Genomic DNA, 25,884 nt, shown 5'->3' with positions numbered 1-25,884 from the left:
CCTGCTGATAAACAGGAAATCTCAAACCCATATCCCCCAGATATTTGTTGAGTTCTAAATACAATTATCCCTAGATTTAAATTACTTAAGTAGAATTCGTTAGTTTCTAATATAATAATATCCCCTTAGCATTAAAAAACATAATGGTAGCACACCTTGTTTGCTTTTAGAAGGATACTGTAACTATGCTATTTTATTGCACAAGGTAAGTATGTCAAGGTTGGCATACAATGTTGTCATATTTAAGATAGAAGATCTTCTTAAAAAACAAAACATATTTTGTTCTAGTAACTGCCACTCTGTCACTCACAATGTGTGCTTTGTATTTAGACCTACCTCAATAAATACAGTCAGTGATTTAGTATCACATAGTATCATGGAGGTGTTTTCTTAGATGTGTGTTGTGTTCACATTCAGCCAAGGTCTTCCTGGAACAGTAGTCTTTGCATAAATTTGCATATTTCTCTACACTTGACAGTTGGACCAACCAGTTTTCTAATTGGCTTGGGAAATTTTAAAACCTGTTTTAAAGTGCCTTTGGATTGGCTGGATTTTAATTATAATACACATTTTGAAGAATTACATTTCAAAAGAGTCCATAGATTATTCATTGCAATTAGGGCCCACCAAGCAAGTTTTACAGCTGTTGCTCCACAGCTCCAATGAAATATTAATGGATTTCAGAAAGCTGTTCTCCCAAGTAGGCCAAGACCCCTAAGAAACACAAATCTGACTTTTAAGAGATCACCTAACAAAGAGGTGAATTCAGGAAGAGGATAGGGCATGGCAGGCTTTTTCATGAATGCCCAAATATAAGAGCACTAACACTTATTGAGGGCCTACTAAGTGCTGCCAGGCATTATTCTACATACTTTATTCTTATCTTATACATTATTGCATGAACCTTAACACAAACCGATAGAATAATGTTTAATTATCCAGATTTTTGCAGATGAGTCTCCCAGTGGTTTCTGTAATTTGCCTGAGGTCATCAGTCTAATAAGGGCTGGGGGAACCCAGGCATGGTTGATTCCTCAACTCACCCTCTCTTCAAGGCCCAAAAAGGATCCTAGGAACAAGCAGTCCTTGATGTTTCAATATAAACCAAGTTCAGTGGTGTGGTATAGGCAGAGGGGATCACCCTCTAATTGGGGAAGACCTACTTTGAGAATGCCAGTTGTCAAAGGTAATTTAAAATATTTCGGGGGGGGTCAAAAAATATTGGGACAGCAGTGGGGAGAATCTCAGATTCACCAGGTAACATGAAAATTGATATCATTTAATAATAAAAAACAACTTCTTAAATTTTTTGCCTGCAAATAAAAAAATGTAACATTTTAAAAACGGGATATCCCTTCGTACATAAAATTTTAAGTTATGATTTATATAGACAGGATTTTGGTATCTGAATGTAAGATTAGGAAACTTCTAAAGAGGAAAGTTCTTAAAATGGCTTGACTATATGCAAAAGACTTTAATTGTATTGCCTACAATTTAATTATGTACAATTAAATGTTCACTCCTATGATGCTCGTCTGTGTATGTGACCTAGAAAGAAGGGCAACTGGACACAGGAGAAAAAAAAAAGTTGTAATCATAATTGATACATTCTAGCATGTGTTTGGGCCTCTAAATAAAAAGGTCCAATGTCCACATAACAAGTAAAAGTGGAAATGTTCCTCTTTTTCTGTGTTCTTCCTCCAAATGTTCCCCTTGGTTGGTTGGCTGTTCTCAGAGGGGGAGAATGCAAATGCTGGAGATTAAGTGGTGATATGCATGACCAGATGTGTCCAGATGTGACCAGATCACAGAAATCTGAAATATACCTGATAAGTTAGTAAGTGCTCTATACAGTGTTTGTGACATAAAAAATTAAAAGTTCTCAACGTGCATAAATAAGGTAGTTACTTTTATTTGTACCTCTTGAGGTACTTATATTCTGAGACTTAAGGGCACTGGCTGTGTACTGAGACTGACTACAGTTCAAATTCCACCTTTGTCACACACCAGGTGTGTGGCTCTGGGCAAGTCACTTCACCCCACAGAGCTTCAACTTCCTCATCTATAAAACCGGGATAATTATAGTACTCACATCTGAGAGTTATTTTAAGGATCCGGGAACTAGCGCACATAAAATGTTTAGCATGGTGCCTGAAACATAACGAGAGGTCAGTATATTCAGCTAATCTTCTATCGCCTCATTTTAGTTATGTGTCGAGTTGAACCATGTGAAGTCTTCCCATGTAAATTTCCAATGGCAATCTCACATGATTCCACCTAATATATCTCTCTCATGTTCTGTCCAGGATAGGGAGCTCCGCAAAGGCTTTTTATTTTCTAAGGGCCTAGCAGAGTACTTTGTATACAGCTAGCTCTCAATCAGTACTTGTGGGATAAAAGAAAAACAGGCCCAATCCACAAGATGTATAAAAATATAAGAAATCAGGGACTTCCCTGATGGCTCAGTGGTTAAGAATCCGCCTGCCAATTCAGGGGACACAGGTTCGATCCCTGGCCCGGGAAGATCCCACATGCCTCGGAGCAGCTAAGCCACAACTACTGAGCCCACACGCCACAACTACTGAAGCCCGTGCGCCTAGAGCCTGTGCTCTGCAACAAGAGAAGCCACGACAATGAGAAGCCCGTGCACCACAACGAAGAGCAGCCCCCACTCGCTGCAACTAGAGAAAGTCCGCGCGCAGCAACAAAGACCCAACACAGCCAAAAATAAAACAAATAAATAAATTTATTAAAAAAAAAAATCTGCCTGCCAATGCAGGGGACACGGGTTCGAGCCCTGGTCCTGGAAGATCCCATATGCTGCAGAGCAACTAAGCTCGTGTGCCGCAACTACTGAGCCTGCGCTCTAGAGCCTGCGAGCCACAACTACTGAGCCCATATACCACAACTACTGAAGTCCGTGTGCCTAGAGCCCGTGCTCTACAACAAGAGAAGCCACTGCAATGAGAAGCCTGTGCACCGCAACAAAGAGTAGCCCCTGCTCGCCGCAACTAGAGAAAGCCTTTGTGCAGCAACGAGGACCCAACACAGCCAAAAAAATAAATAAATAAATTTATTTAAAAAAAAGAATACAAGAAATCAGTGTATTTCTACCTAGATACCTATATATTAAGAGGGTAATACAGTAAGTCTCCCTGAACCACATAAAACCATTGCCCAGTTGATCACAGGCAGTATCGCCTAACAGTTTAGAAGTTTTTCCTCTCCCTCCCTCTCTCTTCCTCTCTCATCAAGTAGACCTTTATCATTGCCACTTTTTAGCCATGTAAACTTGGCCTATTTTTTTTTTAACTTCTCTCACCTCAGTTTACTCATATGTATAGTGAAGGTGACAATATGTATATCTCGGGTCAGTAGCAGGGAGAGTTCAATGATATTAGGATGCAAAACCCTTGTTTTAGTGCCTGGTATACAGTAAACGTTCAATATTAGTTGCCATTACTGTTGTGGTTGTTAATAGTATTATTAGAAGTAAGTGGGGACTTCCCTGGTGGCTCAGTGGTTAAGAATCTGCCTGCCAGTGCAGGGGACACAGGTTCGAGCCCTGGTCTGGGAAGATCCCACATGCCGTGGAGCAACTAAGCCCGTGTGCCACACATACTGAGCCTGCACTCTAGAGCCCACAAGCCACAACTACTGAGTCCGTGTGCCACAACTACTGAAGCCCGCATGCCTAGAGCCCATGCTCTGCAACAAGAGAAGCCACCGCGATGAGAAGCCCGTGCACCGCAACGAAGAGTAGCCCCCACTTGCCGCAAACAGAGAAAGCCCACGCACAGCAACGAAGACCCAACACAGCCAAAAATAAATTAAATTAAAAAAATAAAAGAAGTAACGTGGAACTGTTTTCAAAGCAATGGTAAACAAGCAAATTACTGGAGTAATTACAAATGTTTTCAATAACTTGCCTACATTATTATTTTATTCAATACATGAGTATAAACACTTTAAATCATCTTTGTAGAGACTAAGGCTATTCTAGTCCTGACACATTTCAAGCTGGTTATTTTCCTTGACAGACTTTAAAAAAAAAATCTGAACTCCTACAAGCTTCTAGTACAAGGATAAGGAATATAGCAGAACTGTTTAAAAAAATAGAGGCATCGGCACTCCCACTGGCCTTGCTGTCTTACACATCCAGCCTGTTTCCCCACAGAGTATGTGAGGGGGAGGATAGTCATCAGGTTAGGAGGATGCCACACACATGCCTTGGAGGTGCCTCTCACCAGCTCCCAGGCCCCTGTGATGCCAGAACTCCCAACATCTCCTCAACAGAGCGTCCCTTCCACTCCACCACACCCAGGAGGATGACGGGTTGTAGAGGCAGTGGAAGAGAGGTCTCATAAGCTCAGAATTTGGTGAGAAAGTCAGCCTTCAAGATAGGATACGCATGCAAAGGGGCTTGCTCAATAAATAAATGTCAGTGTCCTTTCTGAAAATGAAAGTAAGAGGTAAGACATCTGAAGAAAGAACCACCCCTAAAAGATGACTTGTAAAAACAAGTCGAATACAAATAAATAAGTAGGTACAAAGCAGGCACCAAGATATATCCTCAACGCTGAAGAAAAACAGTGGAGTAGAGACACTGTATCACCTCCACAAGTACTTCGATCACATTACGTGAGCATAGTAAAGTTAATAAGGCAATTGTAGAGCTCCCATGAAATACCCCTCAGACCATACAATTCTCTCTTTCCTAAATCTTCTAATTACTAGGGCCATTTTCCAGGTACTCTGATACTGAACAAAGGTACAAGTACTTTTGTACCCAAAAAGGTTTAGACACCTCCCTCACTGTAAATCATACTAATCAACCAGCAGTTTGGGTATACTGATCAGTCCCTTGTGAGTTAGATTAACTTGAGTCAGGTCTAAGACCGCAAGGAGGTTGTTCAGAGATGGGCAATCAGAGCAAAGGACATGTACTCTCAACATATTTTAGGATCATGTATGATTTCTTCTTATTCTCTCATCTACCTTAACCCATGCAACCCACCTCCAAAATCTCCCTCAAATCCAGCCCCTTTTCGCCTCACCTAAATTCAGGCCTTTACCTCTTGCTTCCTCCCGATTTTACGTCCCTCCAATTAATCTTCTATCTAAATTACTACCCCAAATCACCTTTTGAAACCCCAGAGTTGTTCATGTCACACCTCCATTAGCACCTCACTGCCTGGGGAAGCTTATTAGAAATACAGATTCTCAAGGCCAAACCCATCACCAGAAAAATGGAATTTCTGGGGAGAGCTGAGGCCCTGATATTTGTACTTACAAGTGGTTCATTAGCTCCACCTGTCTTCCCAGGAGCATCTCTAGCCGCTCCTCTCCTGGTACCCTGCAGTCCAATCACAGAGAACACCTATCCCTGAACAAGAACAAACTTTTCTCCATTTGGGCATATCCTTTTCCCTCTGCCTGGAATATCCTTCTTCTTCTGGGGCAAGCCCACCGTTCTGCAAGGTCCAGTTCAAATGCTACCTCCTCTGGGAAGACTTCCTCCACCCCTACATCAGTGGCTTCAAAACATCGTCTGAGATTCAACTTCAAGAAATAGATTTCGCATTCCAATGCAATAGATATATAACTGAAATGAAGGTTTCAGAAAACAATATCTAAACTTACTATGGAGGATGTAACTTGATCTATTTCATCCTATCATCCCATTTTAAAAAATGCTGTTGGCCGCCTTCTACATCATGGATTTCATGATCCACTAAGGGAGGCAACATTCATTTGAAAAATACTGCTGAAAGTGAACAAATGACCCCCTTCCCTATGCATGTGATATGTACTCTATTAGACTGTTTATCACACTCTACAATAATGATCTGTTTACAGTCTGTCTCCCACTCCACTTCCCTCCCCCCATCACGCAAGCACCACAAGGAAGTCAGCATATCCTTGGGCAGTTACCCAGCCGTTGACAAATGCGGAAATGAGAATATTGAAGAAGGAATAATTTAATTGCTTTTGCTCATGTCTAATTTTTTTTTTTCCATTTCTGGTTATGGTTCACAGCATAGTCTATCAGTGATTCCCATGAGCCTGGAAATCATATTAGCTTCAACCCTTTAAGTTAACAGCAATTTTAAAAAAACAGCCATTTGTACTTCAGTACAATTTAACCAAGGTGTAAATTTTTCTTCCCCTCAAAAATAAAAACCACGTATAGGCAAAACCAACCAGAAAATATTCTGTCGGGTTGCTAGCTTGCTAAGATAGTACAAATGTGGGCAAACAAATCTCTTACTTAAGACACTTAGAAGCAAATATTCAAAAACCTCAAAACCCTCCTTCCGTACCACTTCAGAAAGGAAACCCCCCTCCCTCAGGGCGGGTGCAGATATAGAGGCCTTTCTACCTGTGCTGCCTGAAGCTCCATGTCTCACTAGGCTGTCCCCATCGACCCAAGCACATGCAAAAAGTAGGGGAAAAAACCCAAAAAAACAAAAAGAAACCAGACCAGCTAAAATGAACCACAGCAATGAACCTAAGCGGCAAGTTCCGGTGCGAACTGTACCTGTGAGGGATGCGCGGGGGAGACAGCGGACTCGCAGGGGGAGGGATTCTTTTTCTGCAGCACGTGGCTCCATCGACAGGAAACCTGCCTGCAACACCCCCCAACTCTGCACACCGCTCATTTGCAGCATCGTCATTTGTGTGATGCTAATTTGCTCAATGTCCTCCTAAACGAACTGAGATTCAGTGAAAATATATTGTGGGCTTGGAGGAGCTGGCCCTAGGACAGGCTGGAAGTGGAGGAGGGACCAAGTGTCAGTGAAATGTTCTGGGGGCCAGAGGATGGAGCAGGCAAGTCTTTCCAAGGAGAGAGGGGAAGAAGGGTCACTTTAAAGCTGGGTTTTAAAGGATGAATAAGAGTTCTCCAAACCATGTGCGGAAAGAGAGGAGAGAGCTCCAGGTAGAGGAACTTTATGTGGGGGAGTCATTATTAAATATGAATGAGGGGGGGAGCTGCAGACAGGTAGATGGTGAGGGGCTTTGCTGCTCATGGCAGAGAGTCTGTATGACCCTTTAGGCTGCCACTTTCCACTCTGCAGGTCACAATGCAATAGGTTGTGAAATCCATGAGATTGTGACCAGCTTTCACAAAAATGAAATTGCCTAGAATAGAAAATATTTGAATATATTGCAGGCACTGAGGGTATAAACTCTTCTGTGAAATTTGTTCCCAATATAAATGTGTCTATGTATATACTGGTTTGTGATATAAAATGTTATTTCTTACTGTGGTGGTGATTTAAACTTAAAAAAACAAAACATCTGGGCAAGAAAGGGATCCATTGGAGGATGATTAAATAAGAGACTGCTATGAACAGATGTGAATTTCATGAGGATAAGTGTGATAGCTCAGGAGACACATGGTGATGTTTTTAAAAGGTATCCCCCGGGCTTCCCTGGTGGCGCAGTGGTTGAGAGTCCGCCTGCCGATGCAGGAGACACGGGTTCGTGCCCCGTCCAGGAAGATCCCACATGCCGCGGAGCGGCTGGGCCCGTGAACCATGGCCGCTGAGCCTGCGCGTCCGGAGCCTGTGCTCTGCAACGGGAGAGGCCACAACAGTGAGAGGCCCGCGTACCGCCAAAAAAATATATAAATAAATAAATAAATAAATAAATAAAAGGTATCCCCCACCAGACAGTGAGCTCCTCAAGGACAGAAACTCTGTGTCACATAGCTCTCAATTCTTAGCACCTGGCACACAAGAAGGCACTAAATAAATGTTGACTGAGTATGGTAACTAATGTTCAAGAAGATTCCCAAAGAACCTCATCTCCTGGCATCTCCACCTTTGTGTATCCCCCTCCCACAGCGTACCGGGGTTGGTCTGTGTGACCAACAGAATAGGGCAGAAGTGACTGTCACTTCTGAGGGTAGGTTATAAAAGGCTGCAACTTCCATTTTAGGTGTTCTTTCTGGAACACTCGCCCTGGGGAAAGCCAGCTGCCATGTCCTAAGGATACCCAGCCTATGGAGACACCCATATGGCGAGAAACTGAGGTCTCCAATAGCCAAGAGCCAACGAGGAAAGGAGGCTTTCTCCCTGTCATGGAAGCAAATCATCCCCCAGCCCACCTTTCAAATGATTACAGTCCCAAGGGACAGCTTGACTACAACCTCACGAGCGACTCTGAGGCAGAAACACCCAGCTAAGTGGTTCCTGGGTTCTGGACTCACAGAACTGGGTATATAACATAATAAATGCTTATTATTTAAGCTGCTAGGTTTTGGAGTACTTTGCTATACAGCAAAAGATAACAAATACAGTGAATTATTCATGAAGTCTAGAAAAGCTGAACAATAATACCAGTATACTAGACTTATCCAGGGTTGACTACCTTTTTTTTTTTTTTCCTCTAAGAATCTATCATGTCACGTTTTCAGCCTGACTAGATTAGGAAAAGGCCTCTGACCCAACTTGGACAAATGAGATCCTCTCTTCTAGTATTAGTACTTGAGACACAGAAACTGGGTCAGCTGTGAGAAGCAGACTGTAAGTCTGGAAAGACTAGGGGTCAAGGCCACCATTTTGGAGAAGTTATAATGGGGCCCATGCAAACGGATGGGAACAGAAAGGCCAATGTGTCTGGAAGAAGAAGAAAGCAGATTCTCAGTGGACGTGGAGAGAGGGAAGTGGGGAGGGGAAACTGTCTGAGATATTCTAAGTCCCAGGAGGTCTGGCTGCCTTTCTGGTATTAGGGTTGGAAGATTCCCCTTCCTTATAATTATTTCCCATTTTACTTGCTCATTGATGACTGAGTTCCCTTTCTTGAAATCAAAAGATCCTCGAATACGCCTCGGGCCAGCTTCTCCCCAGTGCTGGCAAGGGGAGTGGCTCCTCCTGCTGTGGCAGGCCAAGGATCTCTCCAGAGAAGAGCAACAACTGGCCAGAGACTAAGCTGTGTTATTACCGCAATGCAAAAATGGCTACAGATGGAGTAAAAGGTCCTTTCAGACCATCCAACTCCTTTTGCCTTAACTCCATTTTCACCAAATAATCCTGTGATTATTAATGTACTTCAATTTAGAAAGCTGTGTTCTGGCCAGCTGAATTAATCATTCGAGTGGTTGGGTAGGTTCATGCCCATTATAAATTCACAGATTGGTTTTCAAGTACAAATCATTCTGGAGTAACCTCCATTTCATTTCCACTGCCCTTGGTCAAGCCCTGTCATTTATCCAATGACCCACTACAGTAGCCTCCCATGGCACTAGCCCTGCTCCAGTCCATCCTCTTCAACTTCTCTTCCTAAAACACAAAGAATCCAATGCCTTGCTCTCTGCTCAAAACCTCTGATGGTCCCCGGTGCCTTGGGAATGACTGCAGGCAACAGCCCTATCTTCCACCACACCCCTCGACACTCCTCCTGACTCCTTCTTGCCACGTGGCATTATTCCAAGTTCCTCAAATGCAACTGGTACCCACGCTGCTCTGCTCCTGTTCTTCCCATCACTAGCATCCCTTTCCTCTGGGTACCTCCCCTGCCTGCTCACTTTCCCTCACTCCTCTCTGTGCCCCTCCTCCCTCTTCCCTTTGTACTTCCACAGAATTTCCTCTCTCCTTTATAACACACACTGCAGTCGACCTGACTTATAATTAGTTGTCTTCTTGTCTATCCTTGTATGGTGAGCCTCAAGGAGACGAGGACTAAGATTTTTTCATGTTTATCTTTTTCTCATCCCAGGGCCAAATAAAGCATCTTGCATCAACACTTTAACATTCATTGAGTGTTTTCTGTATCCAGGTGATGGAGGTAGCAGGCACTCAACAAATGGCCACTGAATCGATGACAGTCAGTTAGGTGGCAAGAACAAGTTTCCCCTGGGCCTGATGATGTTCAGGTGAGGTGCCCACCTAGCCTCTGCATGTGCAGAGGTGAGAGAGCAGAGTCAGACTCCTCGTGACACCCACGGTGCAGCAATGAATGAATGAATCTCAGCCTTACTTTTTTTTTTTGAATAAAAAGCGAGGCGCTATTTCTCATATCCTGATAAACTAACATGCTGCTCCCCTTTTCTTCTCTTTCCCCCTCTTTCTACAGTTGCAATTATGACTCACAGGCACATTACAGAATGGAAGCTTTAGGTCAACAACTACTGGAGAATGGGAATGGGGGTGACCTCCACAGTTATATAATTTACATGTTCTAGAAGAAGGGCACGTGAGTCAACCCACAAGTGACTTCATTGCCCCTCTTTCAAAAGAGTCAGCATCAACATGTAAAGGAAGAAGCAGAATCTGGTCCTGATTTGTCCACTGATAATCCTTGTCCTGTCCCCAATTCTTCCTCTCCCTCCCAGAGTTGTGGGAAGGACTAGCTCTGGGAAGACATGAGACAGACAACCCAGAATCCTAAAGAAAATAGCAGAGAAAGTCACATAGTCATTCCCAAAGCAATGGATCAAGAAGTATCGGAATTAATAAGCAAAAAAACAACCGCCCCCAAACCCATACACATGTTTTCTCCTCTTTCTAAACAAAAGTGAAGATTTCTACATTCTAAATTTCTATCTTCCAGAGGCTATATATTAAATGAATATTGCCTCAAATCAATGCTTACCCCACAGGTTCTAAAAACGCAGCAAAGCATATTGCATAGACCCCTGACAGCCTCTAGAGCTACCTACACAAAGCACCAGGAATCACCAACTTGTAGAACACCGGAATACCCGCAGCAGCTTTGGCTCTCCGGGGAATCACACTTCTGTCAAGAGGCTATCTTTCTCAGCTTATCTTCAGATCCCAAGTTTCACTCAAACTTCACCTTTCACTTCGTGGTCATTCACACAGAAACAAACTTTTTATTACTGTAAGAGAATTGTGCTCTTAAGACAAAGAATAGAAAAACTCTCATGCTCTGTTGAAATGCAGATGGAGGGCAGGGGACGTGGCTCACTCATGAGCTGAATCACTGTCTCTCCCCAGCCACAGGCTTTCTAGGATGTGCTCAGATTTGTGCCCCAGCAAATTTCAACTTACGACAGGTCATGGACCACTGGATCCCTCTCAGAGAGTGGCACTCACACTTGTCAGAGCCACACGTGCCTTATGCTGTAGCTCCCGTACACAGCCACATCCCTGAACTTTATGTGCCATTGTTCCCACAACCAAATTGGCATCTTTTACAAATAAATAAATAAATAAATAACAAATTGGCATCTTTCACTTTTTGCAAGCAAAGGTTCATTATCCTGACAAATGAAGGAGGAGAAAGTATCTGCAGCACAAATGGGTTCCCACTGTGCATCCACATTTCTTTATCCTTATCACATCATAATGACACAAAGACATCGCGTTATCCATGTCAATGAGCATGTTTGAACACCATAATGTGCAAGGCAGCAATCAACAAACCATTTTTTCCAAACTTTTTTGACCATAACCTATAAAAAGAAATACATTTTTATCCTGCAAGTCATGTATATGTAAAATGTATATGTACACTATAAACCTGCTTATGCAGTACAATGCACTCTGACAAATCTATTCTATTTCGTCATTTTTTAAAAAAATGCAGACTTCCACCCACTAAATGGATTTCATGTCCTTATTGGGTTGGAACCTGTGGTTTGAAAACATATAGTATTTCACACATAAGTGGTGTTTTGTAGAAAATAATGAAATCCTATCTAAAGAAGAGAAGCTTTCAACTTTTAGGCAGAAAAGTTGAAGAGGAATACTTTTTTGCTTCTTCTCTAACTTGCAACTGCCAGGACATTTTAAAAGCACTTGATTTCAATAAATGAGCCATTTCTACAGAAACCTATCTCAAAATAGTGGGTCACTATTCCCCTTACACTGAAGAAAAAAACTGAGGTTGAAAAGGTATTCCCCCAACCACGTGTACTAAAAATGCACATCTGTTTGGGAATTAAAATTTGGCTGTATCTTTTAAAGAATCTTAAAATTGTGTTGCTTCAAATTATTACTCTCCTGGCAAGGTTACCATGAAGATTAAATGAGATAATGTGAGAGAAGGGCCACGTGGCTCCTGCTATCTTTCAGGTTCTTGGATTATCTTTTCCTGGACATGCCTGAACTCTGTGTGACCTGGGGGCTCATTCACTGAACACCTACCCTGCTGGGCAACGGAGGACAGAGGATCCCACAAGGAGTTTACTGGCTCCATCAATAAGAATAAATATCATCACAAACTCGGATTCTAGAGTGCCTGGGTTGAGTATTTCACTTATTCCTCCAAAAGATAATTACTGTGAGCCTTCCATGCCAGGCATGATCCGCCTGTGTGCAGGGATTATGGGGTATAAAAAATAGACACACCACAGCCCTCACGGAGCCTACAGTCAAGTAACAGCTTAGAGTGTGTGAAAATACTTCACAGTCCATTAATGTTACATAGCATGCGAATGTTTCACACTCCCTTACCTGTAAAGGGAGGTAAGATTAGATCAATGGTTCTCAAAACTGAAGCTATCACAGATAAAAAGGATTTCATAAAAGAAACTGAAAAAAAAGGGGGGGGGGAGAAAAAAAGAAAAAGAAATAATGTGATCTCACAACACAATTCTTTAAACTGAATGACTTGTCAGTAAAAAAAAAAAAAAAAAAAAAAAATCATTACATAGCCTTATTTTTCCCTTTTACTATATAAGCCAGTTTTTGTCCTGGAATTTAAGAATCCCTCAGGGCTTGCCCAGCTCTGACTTTGTAGGATTCTTTGGTTTTCTTTTGCAGTACTACTTACATGTAAATTCTGACCAAATATCCCCCAGAATTGCAGCAAGGCCAGAGACCTGTTCCTAGGAGAATCATCACAGGGTACTTTCTGAGAAAGTCATAATATATACAGCAAATTCTGGCTCCATTCTTGACCCTGAGCTCTGGGAAGTGCAAAGGGACAAAGGTCCTGGTGATTGGAAGGCAGAAAGGAATACTTGTTGAGGATCTACTACAGGTCTGGCCCAAAACTTGGTACTTTCCCACACGTCACTTTAACATCACAACTATCCCATGAGAAATATATTTTTTTCTTTATCTCCACTTTTTAGTTGGAGGTGACTGAGCTCAGAGAGGTTAAATATCATGCCCAATGTCACACAGCTAGTAATCAGAATTTAAACTCAGATCTCACTGGAAGGAAGAGACATCAGAGAAAGACATCACACCTCACTGGAAGGAAGAGACATCAGAGAAAGAACAGATACAGAAAAGCTTTAAGAGATTTATGTGCCTTTTGACATGAGAGAAATTTGAAACTATGTTCAAAGGACAATTCAGGGCTTCCCTGGTGGCGCAGTGGTTGAGAGTCCGCCTGCCGATGCAGGGGACACAGGTTCGTGCCCCGGTCCGGGAAGATCCCACATGCCACAGAGCGGCTGGGCCCGTGAGCCATGGCCGCTGAGCCTGCGCGTCCAGAGCCTGTGCTCTGCAATGGGAGAGGCCACAGCAGTGAGAGGCCCGCGTACCGCAAAAAAAAAGACAATTCACACTTTTGGTGGGAATGTAAATTGGTGCAGTCACCATGGAAAACAGTATGGAGGTGCCACAGAAAACTAAAAATGCAACTACTATATGACCCAGCAATTCTACTCCTGGGGATATATCTGAAAAAAAGAAAATATTAATGTGAAAAGATACATGCACCCAAATGATGTTCATAGAAGCATTATTTATAATAACCAAGATGTGGAAGCAACCTAAGTGTCCATCAACAGATGAATGGATAAAGAAGATGTGGTACACACACACACGTGTGTGTGTGTGCGCACATGCACAATGGAATACTGCTCAGCCATAAAAAAGAATAAAATTTTGCCTTTCGCAACAACATGAATGGACTTGGAGGGTATTATGCTTAGTGAAATAGACAGAGAAAGACAAATACTGTATGATATCACTTAAATGTGGAACCTAAAAATTAAAACTAGTGGGCTTCCCTGGTGGCACAGTGGTTGAGAGTCCGCCTGCCGATGCAGGGGACACGGTTCATGCCCCGGTCCGGGAAAATCCCACATGCCGCGAAGCGGCTGCACCCGTGAGCCATGGCCGCTGAGCCAGCACGTCAGGAGCCTGTGCTCCGCAATGGGAGAGTCCACAACACTGAGAGGCCTACGTACCGCAAAAACCAAAAACCAAAAACCAAAAAACTAGTTGTTATTTAGGGGCTTCCCTGGTGGCGTAGTGGTTAAGAATCTGCCTGCCAATGCAGGGAACACGGGTTCGTGTCCGGTCCGGGAAGATCCCACATGTTGCGGAGCGGCTAGACCCGTGAGCCACAACCACTGACCCTGCGCGTCTGGAGCCTGTGCTCCGCAACGGGAGAGGCCGCGACAGTGAGAGGCCCGTGCACCACGATGAAGAGTGGCCCCCGCTCGCCACAACGGGTGAAAGCCCTCGCACAGAATCGAAGACCCAACACAGCCAAAAATGAATATAAAATAAATTAATTAATTAAAATAAAATAAAACTAGTGAATATAACAAAACAGACTCACAGGTATAGAGAACAAACTAGTGGTTACCAGTGGGGAGAGGGAAGGGGGGGAGGGGCAAGATAGGCGTAGGGGAGTAAGAGGTACAAACTATTGATACTATGTATAAAATAAATAAGCTACAAGGATATATTATACAGCACAAGGAATATAGCCAACCTTTTATAATAACTATAAATGGAGTATAATCTTTAAAAATTGTGAATCGCTATGTTGTACACCTGAAATTTATATAGTATTATACATAACTGTACCTCAATTTATTTTTTTGTTTGTTTTCTTGGGGTACGCGGGCCTCTCACTGTTGTGGCCTCTCCCGTTGCGGAGCACAGGCTCCGGACGCGCAGGCTCAGCGGCTATGGCTCACGGGCCCAGCCGCTCCGCGGCATGTGGGATCTTCCCGGACCGGGGCACGAACCCACGTGCCCTGCATTGGCAGGCGGACTCTCAACCACTGTGCCACCAGGGAAGCCCTAGATGACTATTTTTAAAAGTCTATTGAATCTGGGGGCTTCCCTGGTGGTCCAGTGGTCAGGACTCCACGCTTCCACTGCAGGGGGCATGGTTTGATCCCTGGTCAGGGAACTAAGATCCCGCCAGCCGTGCTGTGCTGCTGAACCCATAGAAACAGAGAGTAGATTGGTGGCTGCCAAAGGTGGGGTGGGAGGTGAGGAGTTGGATGCAAATGAGTGAAGGCAGTCAAAGGGTACAAACTTCCAGTTATAAGATGAGTAAGTTCTGGGGATATAACATACATCATGGTGACTATTGGAAACAATACTGTAATGTATATCTGAAAGTCGCTGAGAGAGAAAATCTTAAAAGTTCTTACCACACACACACACACACACACACACACACAAAGGTAACTATATGAAATTATGCATGTGTTAACTATATGGTGATCATTTCACAATATATAAATATGTCAAATCATCACAATGGGTACCCTAAACTCACACAGTGGTATATGTCACTTATAGCTCAACAAAGCTATAAAAAATAAACCTAATTACCTCCCCCCAAAAATTTTTCAAAAAATAAATAAAATTAAACGTCTAGGGCTTCCCTGGTGGCACAGTGGTTGAGGGTCCGCCTGCCGATGCAGGGGACGCAGGTTTGTGCCCCAGTCCGGGAGGATCCCACATACCACGGAGCAGCTGGGCCCGTGAGCCATGGCCGCTGGGCCTGCGCATCGGGAGCCTGTGCTCCGCAACGGGAGAGGCCACAGCAGTGAGAGGCCCACGTACCGCAAAAAAAAAAAAAAAGGTCTATTGACAAGGGGCTTCCCTGGTGGCGCAGTGGTTGAGAATCTGCCTGCCAATGCAGAGGACACGGGTTCGAGCCCTGGTATGGGACGATCCCACATGCCGCGGAGCAACTGGGCCCGTGAGCCACAATTACTGAGCCTGCGCGTCTGCAGCCTGTACTCCGCAACAAGAGAGGCCGCGATAGTCAGAGGCCCGCGCACCGCGATGAAGAGTGGCCCCCGCTTGCCACAACTAGAGAAAGCCCTCGCACAGAAACGAAGACCCAACACAGCCATAAATAAATAAATTTAAAAATTCACGACATATGTCAATATTAAAAAAAAAAGTCTATTGACAAGAGAAGGAGAAAAGAGCATTCGCTTGGGTAGATGAAAGGACAAAAGGAAAATTGTTTTAAGCTGAGGGAACTTGCTTGCTCAGAGGTGATGCCAAAGAAGAGGCATTAAAGATCACAAAGAATGAGAGGATGGAAGTGGCTCGAGGTCCTAGGAAATGGGAGGGACACAGTTCAGGTGGAGGGCTTGGCTTCGAAGAAGAAGGACAAGAGGCAAAGGGGTGGATCTTCACGGAGAAGTCATTAGTGAGATGGAGGCAAGGTGAGGTTCACATCTATGGCCTTTTTTTCTCAGAGAAAAGTAGGTAAGGTCATCTGCTGACAGGCAGTGCGGGTCTTGGAAGAGTGATGTAAATTTCTGAAGATTTTGTAGGGAATGCATGAGGGGCAACAGAAGTCAAGCCTCCAGACTCTTCGACAGAAGCTGCTCTATGGGGATTCCTGCCTTCTGAGGGCCAGGCTCTCCACACCAGCTTCTCTCCTCTGGCCTGAGGGTCAGGCTCTCCACACCAGCTTCTCTCCTCTGGCCTGAGGGTCAGGCTCTCCACACCAGCTTCTCTCCTCTGGCCTGACCCAAACCCAGCTCCTTCCCCTGAGTCAGTCTAGACTGCCGCCTGGAAGGTTCTTCACTCTCCAAGTATTTTCTGAACATACACACCACGAGCCCCATTTTCTCCGGGCAACACGCTCTCCCTCTTCCCACAGGGTTTCCAAACCTTCCCCCCACCTTTGCAGACACCCCCACCCCTTTCGCCTCCACCCACTGTCTACAGAGCACACAGACACCATCAGACTCATCTGCCAACTACCAAACATGCAAATTTACCTACAGCTGCACCCTCTGCTGCTGATACACCATTTTAAAACTGCCGTTGAACTTAGGGGGTCTTGACCAACATTTAAAAATACAATAAAAAGAATAGAAAACAGCATCTATTGTACATCCTAAGAGTATATACTGTTTCTTAAAGCTTCTGTTTCAATTATGATGCATCTGTTACTATGAGTTGAGGTCAAAAAGTTTGTGTATGTTTGAAAACTTTCACAATAAAAAGTTAAAACAACACTGCCATGGAGAAAGCTGTCCTTCCCTCCATCTACGGCTAATCCTCACACCTGTGTTTTGGGCCCCATCCCCTCCAGGACCCTTATATTATGGACCTTATGTCTTCTTTCTCTGTAAAAAACAAAAACACCTCACTGGCCTCCTCATACCCCCCATTTATTCCCTGTTCCTCCCTCACAGTCAAACTTCTCCAAAGAGTTATCTGGGTTCAGCATCAACTCCATACCCTGCTCCCACCCCTTCGTCTCACCCCTTCGGTGTGCCTCCTGCCCACAGCACTCCTGGGACACGGCTCTCCGCAAAGTCACCAGTGACCCCTGAGCCCACACATCTAGAAGACACTTTCCAGTGTTCATGACTCCTTGTTCATTCCTGCTCTTTCTTCCAGCCTGGGCTCAACCCCTCCCCCTCCCTCCGGAAGGCTTCACTGACCTCCCAACAAGGTCAAACCTCCCACTAGGGGCACTCGCTGTTCCTCTGTCCTTCCCAACAGTTGTCAATTGTTGCTGTTACAATTTTACATGTTTTTGTAATTATCTGCCCAGATTAGGCCTCCTCAAGGAGGAAGGGGACTCTGCCTATCTTGATGCCCCTTGGCAGCCCAAGAGCCTCCTGGGCTCAGCGCCGGGCACAGTGCTTAATAAACTGATGTTAGATAAATAATCGGCACCAGCCCCTGTGCCAGGCATTACGTGTAAAATGATGAAAAACGTCCCAGAAAGTGAAAGGTGTTGAGGGGGAGGAGAAAGCCAGGGGCAGAGGTGGAAATAAGGGGCAGCTCCTGTCCTGCTTCCCGGACCAATCTGGGGCCTTTTGCAGAACAGCACATGCCTTCACGGCTGCCACGTTTCACTGTCTTTGTGTCAGAAAAGTCAGCAACTCAGGTAGGAAAATTTGCTTAATAGTTCATACTTGACACGCAGAACTCTTAATGAATCCTTTTAAACCACTACATGTTCAATATTTGCCGAAAGATGAATAGGGGACACCTCCTTCTGGCATCGAGCTACTAAAAAACAGGACCTGGATCTTTTCATTTGCCCAGGTGTGGCTGGCATGTCCCACCTGCACAGGGTTCCTGTAAACTCCAGAGAACACAAAAGGCCTCATTCTTTGCTGTCTAACCACACCCAAAGACTATTTTATTGTGTTACACGCTTTCACTACTTGGTTATTGATTTCCTGTGGCATATCACTATACAAACACTCACTTAAAGACTTTAAAAGACCAAATAAATATGACAAGTATTTAAAATTAGAAACATAGTACGGAGATGCAACCAGCAAAATCCAGACTGTGGGAAACTCTATTAAACAAATGACCGTTGTTTTTTTTTTTCCAGCAAAACACTTGGGAGATGGGGGAAGGATTTAAAAGTGATTAAAGAGACACATTAACTAGGCACGTTGTATAGAACTTGTTTGGCTCCTTAATCAAATATAGTAACTTTTAAAAAAGGAAATTATAGGGCTTCCCTGGTGGCGCAGTAGTTGAGAGTCCGCCTGCCGATGCAGGGAACGCGGGTTCGTGCCCCGGTCCGGGAAGATCCCACATGCCGCGGAGCGGCTGGGCCCGTGAGCCATGGCCGCTGAGCCTGCGCGTCCGGAGCCTGTGCTCCGCAACGGGAGAGGCCACAACAGTGAGAGGCCCGCGTACCGCAAAATAAATAAATAAAAAAGGAAATTATAGGATAATCAGAGAAATGTGAATATAGCCTGAAACTCTGATTATAATGAGGAAATAATCAGCACTTTTTTGGAGTGTGGTAATGGTATTGCAGCTATGTTTTTAAAGGATAGTCTTGATCTTTTTGAGATACATATTGAAATATTTATGGTTTGTAAAATATGAAATAATATAAGGTTTGGGATTTGCTGTAAAATAATCAGAGTGAGGTGGGGTGGGGAAGGTCTAGGGTTGTAGAAGGAACAAGCCTGCCAGTGGGGAATTGTTGAAGTTGGTACACATAACACTTTGCTCTCCTCTTTTAAATTTTCAAAAAGTTAAAAAAGAAATCTAACGAACAAACTGAACCATTAAAGTATCTAAATTTTTGTTAAATAATTTTTAAAGTCTGGAACACCTTAGAATTCTTTCACTTTCCAAGATGTCTACAATAGAGCAGTGCTTTGATTCACAAGCTCTGTAAAGTATCTTTGAAAGTGGGATTCAGCACTCACCGGCTGCTTGCCTTTTGCCACATTTCTACTGTAATGCATCACCCTCTTTCCTTCCATCAGAACAGGCAAATACAGTCTGGCAATGCCTTCCTACTGCTTTTGAAATGCAACTTTAAAGCCATGTCTCGACCACCTACCTTGGCCTGCAGTTGTGCTGGGGTCTGTCAAGAACTGTCAAACCCATGCTTCATGATGACCATACTCCTGATCCCTGTCCATTCCCAGTGGGGTCTCACATCAGTCTTTGAAGGTGCCTCCCACACACTGGGCCTGCAGGGTAGCCTGTCCATTCTTGTCCTTTACTGCTCCCTTCCCATAAAAGTTTGAACTGGCCAACTTAAAATATTCGGAAACTTCCAAAGTCTACTGGACTCTATGCCAAAACCTCTTGTTGGGCAGAAATGAAGTTCTTGAGAGGGTTTAACGATCTTCCATTCCACTTCTGATACAGACAACACTACCCCCTACCCATAGGTTCACTATAGCTAATTCAAAAATGTTGCCTAACTCCAGCTGCAACTCTCAAGTCCAATAAACTTTGTTTGGCTACAGACTTTCTTAACTTGAGTAGGACAGATTGAACTGCTGAAAAATTTAAGGGAGGCAGGTCAGATTTTTTTCCCTAGCAAAAATAAATCTTCTCTAAACCTTCCTTGGGTAAATCAACACTTTATAAAATAAAGCATCTACTGCATTCCCCCGGACTACCCAAAGACAAGATAACCAGTTATATTTCATTCACCAGCCTTGGAACCATACCTCATAAAAAACCAAAAGCCTCCATCTATCTCGCCCATGAAACAAAGAGAACAAAAACTTAGAATATATACTACAAGCGCAAGCACAGGATTTTTTTTAGCAACCCCGTTTCCATCAGGTGCACGTCTACCCACACAAACACACAATAACCCTCACCCCACCCCCCCGTGGAATTTGCCAGTGTGACTTGTGCTGACTTTCAGCGGAGAAAGACAGGAATTTACGTTTAGTTGTGGTTTTGGCTTTCAATGGGAAGGAAAGGAAGAGTGTGGGGCGTGAAAAACTGGAAATGAGTCTTAATTCTCTTGTTTCCTCCCATCCTTCTCTGCATCAAAATGCAGGTATATCATTGAAATTTCAAATGTGTTTCTCGGGCAGTTAAATACCCCGACGGAGTCTGGGAACAGGGGGTGGAGATAAAGGTGAAACCGAAGATTGGAAGGGTGGGCCGGGTCTGAGGCCCCGGCGCTCTGCCGGGTTGCACCGAGCATGCGAGGTCGCCCCGCGCCTGCTGCCGGCCGCGCCCTGGTTCTGGCCTGGCCAGCTGTCCTGGGTTTTGCCAGCGACTGCGCCGTCCGGGGTGCCCACTCACACCTCTGGCTGGTCCTGACTTTAGGCTAGGTTCATTCACTTCCGGTGACAAATCCCTCCCACCACTTCTAGAAATAATGTAACATTTCCCCCATCACTTTCCTAACAACCGACTGCCCCTCAGACAGCAGCCGAGTCCGGGTCCGGGGTCTCACCCTGGCGAGACCAGCAGCGCCCAGCTGCGGAGGGAGTGACGGCCAAGGTCGGGGGTGGGGGGAGGGCGTGGGAGGAAGAGGAAGGAGGTGTGGAATCTCACCTCCCCCGCCCCCACCCCTCCGACTGCAGTAATTGGCAAAAAAAATAAGCCGTTTTTAGACTTCCCCAGGGCCCCCTGAACCTGGTTGCAGTGAGGAACCCAGTCTCTCCCATTCCGGTGCCCCTCGCCTTCTCCCGGCCCCGTAAGTGACTGCGGGAATCCTGGAGCCCCAGGCCACGCGGAACTGCAGCGGCGGGGGTGGGGTGGGGTGGTAGGATGAGGGTTTAGGGGCGGCAGGAATGGGTGGGAGGAAGGGGTGGTGGAAGGGAGAAGGAGAAAAACAGAGGCATGCAAAAGGCTCCGTAGCTGTTCCAGCTGCCGCTTCCTCCGGCGCGGGCCGGGCGGTGTAATATTCCCCCCCCTCCATCTTTCTCACCACTACCTGTCCCACCCACCCACCACAGGCACACATTCCCCCCACCAGTAGCGGATCTGCAGCCTGTAAGGGGGTAGTAGGAAGGAGCTGGGGGGAGGGGGAGGCCTGCGAGTTTCTAACCTTGTTCTTATAAACAAACCCACATGTGCAGCTGCCGCTGCTGCAACTCACCCCACAATCCCGGATATAAGTCCTGCCCCTTTAAGAGGAAAAAAAGCTTCCCCCGCCTGCCTTCCACCCTACCCATCCACAAGGACCTTTGTCTCCCCACCCACTCTGTCAGTCGGCCCCGCCCCATATCCCCGCCCCCTCCAACGCAGAGGAACCAATGGGTGAAGAAAATAAGGCCGGGGTCTGACGTCAGCATGTCCGGCCAATCACAGGGCGCGTTGGTGGGAGGCCTCGCGTTGGGCGCGCCGGGAGGAAGGAAGGCAGGAGAAAGGAAGCTTGAAGGCAAGATGGAGAATGCTAGTGGCTCTGCTACTGCTGTGGCGAGCAGGGACTTGGGATCCCAGAGGGGCCGGAGCCTGGTGCCTGAGCGGCTTCAGAGTCGAGAACATGAGCGGCAACTGGAGGTGGAAAGGCGGAAGCAAAAGCGGCAGAACCAGGAGGTGGAGGAGGAGAAGAGCGACTTTTTCGCCGCCGCCTTCTCTCGGGAGCGATTGGCCGTGGAAGAGCTTCTGGAAGGCGGGGAGTCCGTGGAGCAGCTGGAGGAGGCGGCCGCTCGGCTGCAGGGGCTGCAGAAACTAGTCAACGACTCGGTTTTGTTCCTGGCCGCCTACGACTTGCGGCAGGGGCAAGAGGTGTTGGCGCGGCTGCAGGAGGCCCTGGCCAAACGTCGCCAGGAGCTGCAGCCTAAGAAGCGTTTCGCTTTCAAGACCCGCAGGAAGGATGCTGCTTCAGCCACCAAAGTAGATTCGGCTCCCGGCGCCCCGGCAGCGGAAGGCATCCTGGCCTCCCCGCCGCCCTTGAAGGAGGAGGAAGGCTTCGACTCCAGCTGGATCTGCGGCTTCTCCAATCTGCAGTCCCAAGTCTTGGAGAAGAGAGCCGAGGAGCTGCACCAGCGGGACGTCCTTTTGACCCAACTGATTAACTGCACGATCAAACTGTATGGCAATCCCAACACCCTGCGGCTGACCAAGGCTCGAGGCTGCACGCTGCTCTGCGGCCCGGTGTCCACCTCCGTGTTCCTGGAGAACTGCAATGACTGCGTGCTGGCCGTGGCCTGCCAGCAGCTCCGCGTACACACCACGAAAGACACCCGCATCTTCCTGCAGGTGACCAGCAGGGCCATCGTGGAGGACTGCACCGGGATACAGTTTGCCCCGTACACCTGGAGCTACCCGGGGATCGACAAGGACTTCGAGGGCTCTGGTTTAGACAGGAGCAAAAATAACTGGAGCGACGTTGACGATTTCAACTGGCTGGCCCGTGATGTAGCCTCCCCAAACTGGAGTATTCTTCCTGAAGAAGAGCGAAGGATCCAGTGAGACTAAGCAATTGTCACTCTTTTCTTCACTCCTACCAAATACACTCCCTTGTGGGACTGACTCCAGCTAATGGGACCCCAAAATTTACTTCTTGTCACGCTGTCTGTTTTCATTATTTTAAGGCTTTAGATTGTGATAGGCTCCTACTTTCGATTTCCATTAAATTTGTGGCAGGTCTGGCACTTTAAAGAATTTTTGCTATTTTGGTGATGTTTCGGAGCTTTTGTTTGACGGTGATAATTTGAAGCCATAAGGGGAAGAGAGTGTGGTTTTTAATGCTTTGTGGTGTTTAAAACTTACTGCAGAATAAAGTAAGCCTTCAATAAATATTTGTTTAATAAACGAATTCAGTAGGGCTAGTAGGAGCCAGTTAATGTTGAAGTAAGGTATCAAAACGTGTTCAAACTGCCATTAACCAAGAGCTTTTTTGAATTGCAGGTTTGACTTCCATACGTATTTTTCAGTGGGGCAATGGAAATATTCCTCTCTGGTCTTCAGTTACATGTTAGCTTGGGTTTTTGGCATCCAGCTAGGCTTCGACTTATTTGGATCCAAACTTTTGGCACGGACCCCAAGAGCCTCAGGAGTCTTAATCACCTGTAAAGCCAAAATAGTTATAGCTGCCAATTTTTTGTGCACTTAAAATGTTATCGACACCATTGTAAGCACCTTACTCATGTAAACTTATTATAAGTCCTCAAAATATTATGAGGGTAGTTTCTGTTAACTCCATTTTTCAAGTGAGGAAACAGATAAGTTGCCCAAAGGGCACACAGCCCAAGTGGCGGACTGGGATTTGAAATCGTGTAGTCTGGCTTCAGAGCCCACGTTCTTAACCTCTACTAGATATTGATTTTTGAGTAGTGTTAATTGAGTTGAAAAGAAAGCTTCCAAAAGTAAAGAGGGAAAATTGCTTTTCTTAAATTCTCAGGCATAATGGCGCTACGTATCTATCCTCATACAAGAAGAATTGAGGCAAACATCTGGCTGAGTCTTGATTTTTCCACCCATTTTGCTACATTTTGTTATTCGCTACTGTTACAAATTTGGCTTTCTGCTCTATATACTACCACTCATTATTCTTAAATGGAAAGTTGTAAGATTTTCAAAAAGCTTTTCTGGGCCTAGTGGCCTTGTAACTATGGATGTGCTTTTTATTTAATAATTACCACAAGTATTAAGGTGCTTAAATATCTCAAGTATTTATGTATTTAATATTATATGTTCTCTTTTGTTCTGAAAAAGGATTTAAAGTGGCTTCTAGGATATGTGAAATGTAACAAGATAATAAAAACAAATGACAAGGAGGAACAAGGGTAGAATGACAGATTGGAAGCAGAAATGAAGCCAATAAAAAAAATGTAAGCTGCGAAGCCCTATTTCTTAGCTGGACGTGAATCCTGATTTTTTTCCCCTCAACTGTTAGCTGACTTGAAAAGGGATCCTAATCAATTTCACAGTTCGCAGCATCCACAAACAAGAGGGAAAATCGTTTACTTGGGAGAGTTAATCCTTATGATAAAAAGAAACAACATATAATGAAATTTTCAACCATATCTTTACATTAGAAACTGACCTGTATCCTAAAGCTGTGCCCCTAGAGACTGATAGTTTAACACAAGTGCACTTAAGAATAAACCATGCTTGGTTTTTTTTTGGTTGCCCCACCTGGCTTGCAGGATCTTAGTTCCCGACCAGGGATCGAACCTGGGACCCTTGAATTGGAAGCGCAGAGTCCTAACCACTGGACCGCCAGGGAATTCCCAACCTTTTTCTACTAAAGCTCATAATTTTACACCTGTAACTCTGCTGACCACCTGACCAGTTGTAGGCCATCCAACTAGCTCCCCCTGACTGACGTCCCTCAATATTTGAAAACATTTCCATCTTTGCTGGTCTTCTTCCTTACTAGAGGCATATCTCTTTTTGCCCAGAGATTCCTCTTACGCTCGTGCCCATCCCCTCCAACCTCCTGTGGCCTCCCTTTCCACTGGCCTTTGTTCTTTTAAGACACCAGATCCTGAGGTCCTCCACCCTACATGTCACTGAATGATTTTCCAGCTCCTTCCCTGTGTGTCAGACATCTTAAAAGAATAGCTGTGTCCACATACACCTACATTTTTCACTCTTTCAGTCTTTGTAATTTTAACTCTTCTCTGCTGAAACTGCTCTTTGATGGTATTAGTGGCCTAATCGCCAAATCTACCGGCTCCCTCCCCTCCCCCTCCTCAGCACTTTTACTCTTGGTACAGTTTACCCTTTTTTGTTTGTTTGTTTTAGGTACAGTTTACTCATCCTTGAAGTTCTCTCTTTCCTTGGCCATAATCTTTAACCTGTTTCTCTTATGTCAGCTTCCTTCCTTTCATTGGGATTCTGATGATTTGTAGCCCTTAAATATGAGTGATGCCCAAAGTTTTGCCATTAGCTTCTTTGTATTCATTCTCTCAGAGCCTCAGCTCTCAACCTATATGCATAGTCTTGTGTCTGTCCCTAGCCTCCACCCTTATTGGGCTCACCTGCCTTTCAAATTCCATATATTCTTTTTTTTTTTTTTTTTTTTTTTTTGTGGCCACGCCTCGCGGCTTGCAGGATCTTCTTAGTTTCCTAAGCAGGGATGGAACCTGGGCAAACAGCAGTGAAAGCACCACGTCCTAACCACTGGACTGCCAGGGAATTCCCTCAAATTCCATATATCCTTTTTTTTTTTTTTTTAATTTATTTGTTTATTTTTGGCTGCGTTGGGTCTTTGTTGCCGTGCGCGGGCTTTCTCTAGTTGCCGCGAGCGGGGGCTACTCTTCGTCGCGGTGTGCGGACTTCTCGTTGCGGTGGCTTCTCTTGTGGAGCATGGGCTCTAGGTGCGTGGGCTCAGTAGTTGTGGCACACGGGTTTAGTTGCTCCGCGGCATGTGGGATCTTCTCGGACCAGGGCTCAAACCCGTATCCCCTGCATTGGCAGGCAGATTCTTAACCACTTTGCCACCAGGGAAGTCCCTCCATATATTCTTAAAATCTCCATTTTCACTTCTTTCCCTCCCAAGTTCCATGTTTATTTTAAGGATGTCACTCTTCTC

The 25,884-nt window shown here is 45.1% G+C and overlaps 2 protein-coding genes across 2 annotated transcripts in view; one reads left to right on the top strand and one right to left on the bottom strand.

Moving 5' to 3' along the window:
• The window catches only part of BICRAL (BICRA like chromatin remodeling complex associated protein), a 115,315-nt gene extending 95,120 nt beyond the window's left edge, over positions 1-20,195 (bottom strand). Inside the window, exon 1 of the mRNA XM_027127274.1 lies at positions 19,480-20,195. The gene's annotated coding sequence lies outside the window, so the exon portion shown is untranslated. The remainder of the gene's footprint in view (positions 1-19,479) is intronic.
• A 1,047-nt stretch (positions 20,196-21,242) lies between these two features.
• On the top strand, positions 21,243-24,187 carry TBCC (tubulin folding cofactor C). The gene has a single exon (XM_027127276.1). It carries the CDS (start codon positions 21,468-21,470, stop codon positions 22,812-22,814), a length of 1,347 nt encoding a protein of 448 aa, XP_026983077.1. The 5' UTR covers positions 21,243-21,467; the 3' UTR covers positions 22,815-24,187.
• Positions 24,188-25,884: the final 1,697 nt, after the last annotated feature.

Source organism: Aethalodelphis obliquidens, unplaced genomic scaffold (genome assembly GCF_003676395.1).
Source record: "Aethalodelphis obliquidens isolate GAN/ISIS:26980383/991018 unplaced genomic scaffold, ASM367639v1 scaffold31, whole genome shotgun sequence".
Lineage (NCBI taxonomy): Eukaryota > Metazoa > Chordata > Mammalia > Artiodactyla > Delphinidae > Aethalodelphis > Aethalodelphis obliquidens.
Note: the sequence above shows the minus strand (reverse complement) of the source record. Positions and strands in the feature narration are given on the sequence as shown.